Genomic DNA, 2242 nt, shown 5'->3' on the forward strand with positions numbered 1-2242 from the left:
GGCAGAAGCACCAGGCCTTCACAGCCGAGCTGGCCTCCAACAAGGACTGGCTGGACAAGATTGACACGGTGCGGGGGGCACGGGGCCGGCGGGGCGGGAGCACGGGCAGGGCAGGGGCAGCTGTATCACTTGCGGCCGGGTAGGGCAAGGGGGCATCAGACCTCATGGCTGGAGCTTGACCTCGGACCCAGGGCGCCCCGACCCTGTGGCAGCTGGTAGGACTGGGCAGCAGCAGAGGGGACCCCAGCCCTGTCCCCTTCCCAGGCAGTAAGCTGCCCTCCGCCTCCTCCAGCCCTGGGGCAGGCAAGCCCCCCACCTCCCCCCATGTGGCTGAATCCCCTTCTGGGCCTGGGGTGGGAGGGGGGGAATAGGGGGGCTAAGGGGCTGGCACCCCCAAGGGGTGCTGGGCTCTCTCCAGCACTGGGAGGGCAGTGGGGCTGGGGCTGAGAGCAGGTGGCACCGGGATGCCCCCAGACCCCTGACAGACAGCACCTCTGGCAGGAAGGGCAGCAGCTGCGGGCGGAGAAGCCGGAGCTGGAGGCAGTGGTGACGGAGAAGCTGCGGGGGCTGCACGGGCTGTGGGACGAGCTGGAGTCCACCACACGCACCAAAGCCCAGTGCCTGTTTGATGCCAACCGGGCCGAGCTGTTCGCGCAGAGCTGCAGCGCGCTGGAGGCCTGGCTGGCCGGCGTGCGAGCTCAGCTGCAGTCCGACGACTACGGCAAGGACCTCACCAGCGTCAACATCCTCCTCAAGAAGCAGCAGGTCGGTGGGCTGGGCTGGGGGGCGGAGGAGCAGGCTGTGCCGGGGGGGCTGGCGCTCGGAGTCTCCCAGCTCTGCCCTGGGAACCCTCTTCCCCCCCTGCCCTGCCTGGGTGCCCCTTCACCTGTGGGACCCCCACTTCCCCACCGTACCTGTCCGCTAGCAGGGCCCCCTGCCCCTGGTTCTGGTCCTCAGGGCCCCCCAGCCCAGCCCTGGAAACACTCCCCCCATGGCAGGACCTCCCCACTCCTCCCGGGTGTCCCCTTTGCCCATAGGGACTTCCCCTGCTCTACAGCGCCTGTCTCCCCCCTCCTATCTCCCTCCATCAGGGCCCCCTTTTCCCTCATCCTGGCCCTCAGAGCCCCCCAGGGCTCCTGCCCTCTCCTTTCCCCAGACACTCCCAGTGGGATGGGGAGGGGGCTGCTCCTGCGCTTTACAGCCACCCCTTCGACATCTCCCCCCTCCAGATGCTGGAGAACCAAATGGATGTGCGGGAGAAAGAGGTGGAGGCCATCCGGGCCCAGGCACAGGCCCTGAGCCAGGAGGATGCCAATACGACCGAGGTGGACGGCACTTTCCGGGCAGTGGAGGAGAAGTTCCAGGGGCTGCGGGGGCCGCTGCAGGACCGCTGCGCCCGGCTCTTGGCCTCAAAAGAAGAGCACCAGCTCAACCGTGACCTAGAGGACGAGATTGTGAGTGCTGGGGCGCAGGGGGAGGGTGGTCCTGGGGCCAGGCTCTGGGTCTGCAGCAGGACAGGAAGGGGCCTCAGGGGCTTGGGAGTGGGGGGGCAGGGGCCATGCGTGCAGCTGGGCTGCCCCCGACCCCGCGGGCAGGGGGACAGAGCCTGGGAGTCCTGGCTCTGGCCCCTACACCACACCCTCTTCCCAGAGCTGGAGCGAACCCAGGCCCCCCGATCTGACCTAGCAGATCTCACTGCCCTTCCAGAGCTGGGAGAGGACCCAGAAGTCCCGGCTCGCAGCTGCCGCCTGCTCTCACCCCTCACCCCCACTCCCCTCCAAGAACCAGGAGGGGACCCAGGCATCCATCCCCCACTGCTTTGGCCCTCCAGCCCCCTGCCCAGAGCTTGGAGGGGGATCCCAGGCCTCCTGGGTGTTTGATCCTCGCCCCCCCGTGACTTCCCCCGTGTTCTTGCAGCTGTGGGTGAATGAGCGGATGCCCCTGGCTGTTTCCACAGACCATGGCAAGGACCTGCCCAGCGTCCAGCTGCTCATCAAGAAGAACCAGGTTGGGGCTGGAGCAGAGGCAGGGGCCAGAGGCAAAGGCAGGGGCCGGAGCTGGGTCAGGGCAGGGGTAGAGTGAGGGTGCCCCTCACTCGGATGGACTGGGGCAGGGGGAGGGGGCAGGGGGATGGTTGGCAGGCGCTGGGTGGACAGGGAGGACAGGGACGTGGTTCTGACTCCCGCTGTCCGGCCACAGACACTGCAGAAGGAGCTGCAGGGCCACGCGCCACTGGTCGCGA

The 2242-nt window shown here is 68.3% G+C and overlaps 1 protein-coding gene across 1 annotated transcript in view; it reads left to right on the forward strand.

Moving 5' to 3' along the window:
* Positions 1-2242, forward strand: part of SPTBN2 (spectrin beta, non-erythrocytic 2) — a 22346-nt gene that overhangs the window by 14412 nt on the left and 5692 nt on the right. Inside the window, 5 exon segments of the mRNA XM_025214926.1 lie at positions 2-68; positions 502-765; positions 1230-1454; positions 1918-2007; positions 2200-2242. The exon segment at positions 2200-2242 is cut by the window's right edge and continues 146 nt beyond it. Coding sequence (XP_025070711.1) covers positions 2-68; positions 502-765; positions 1230-1454; positions 1918-2007; positions 2200-2242 — 689 coding nt within the window.

The sequence above is a fragment of the Alligator sinensis genome, unplaced genomic scaffold (genome assembly GCF_000455745.1).
Source record: "Alligator sinensis unplaced genomic scaffold, ASM45574v1 scaffold1302_1, whole genome shotgun sequence".
NCBI lineage: Eukaryota > Metazoa > Chordata > Crocodylia > Alligatoridae > Alligator > Alligator sinensis.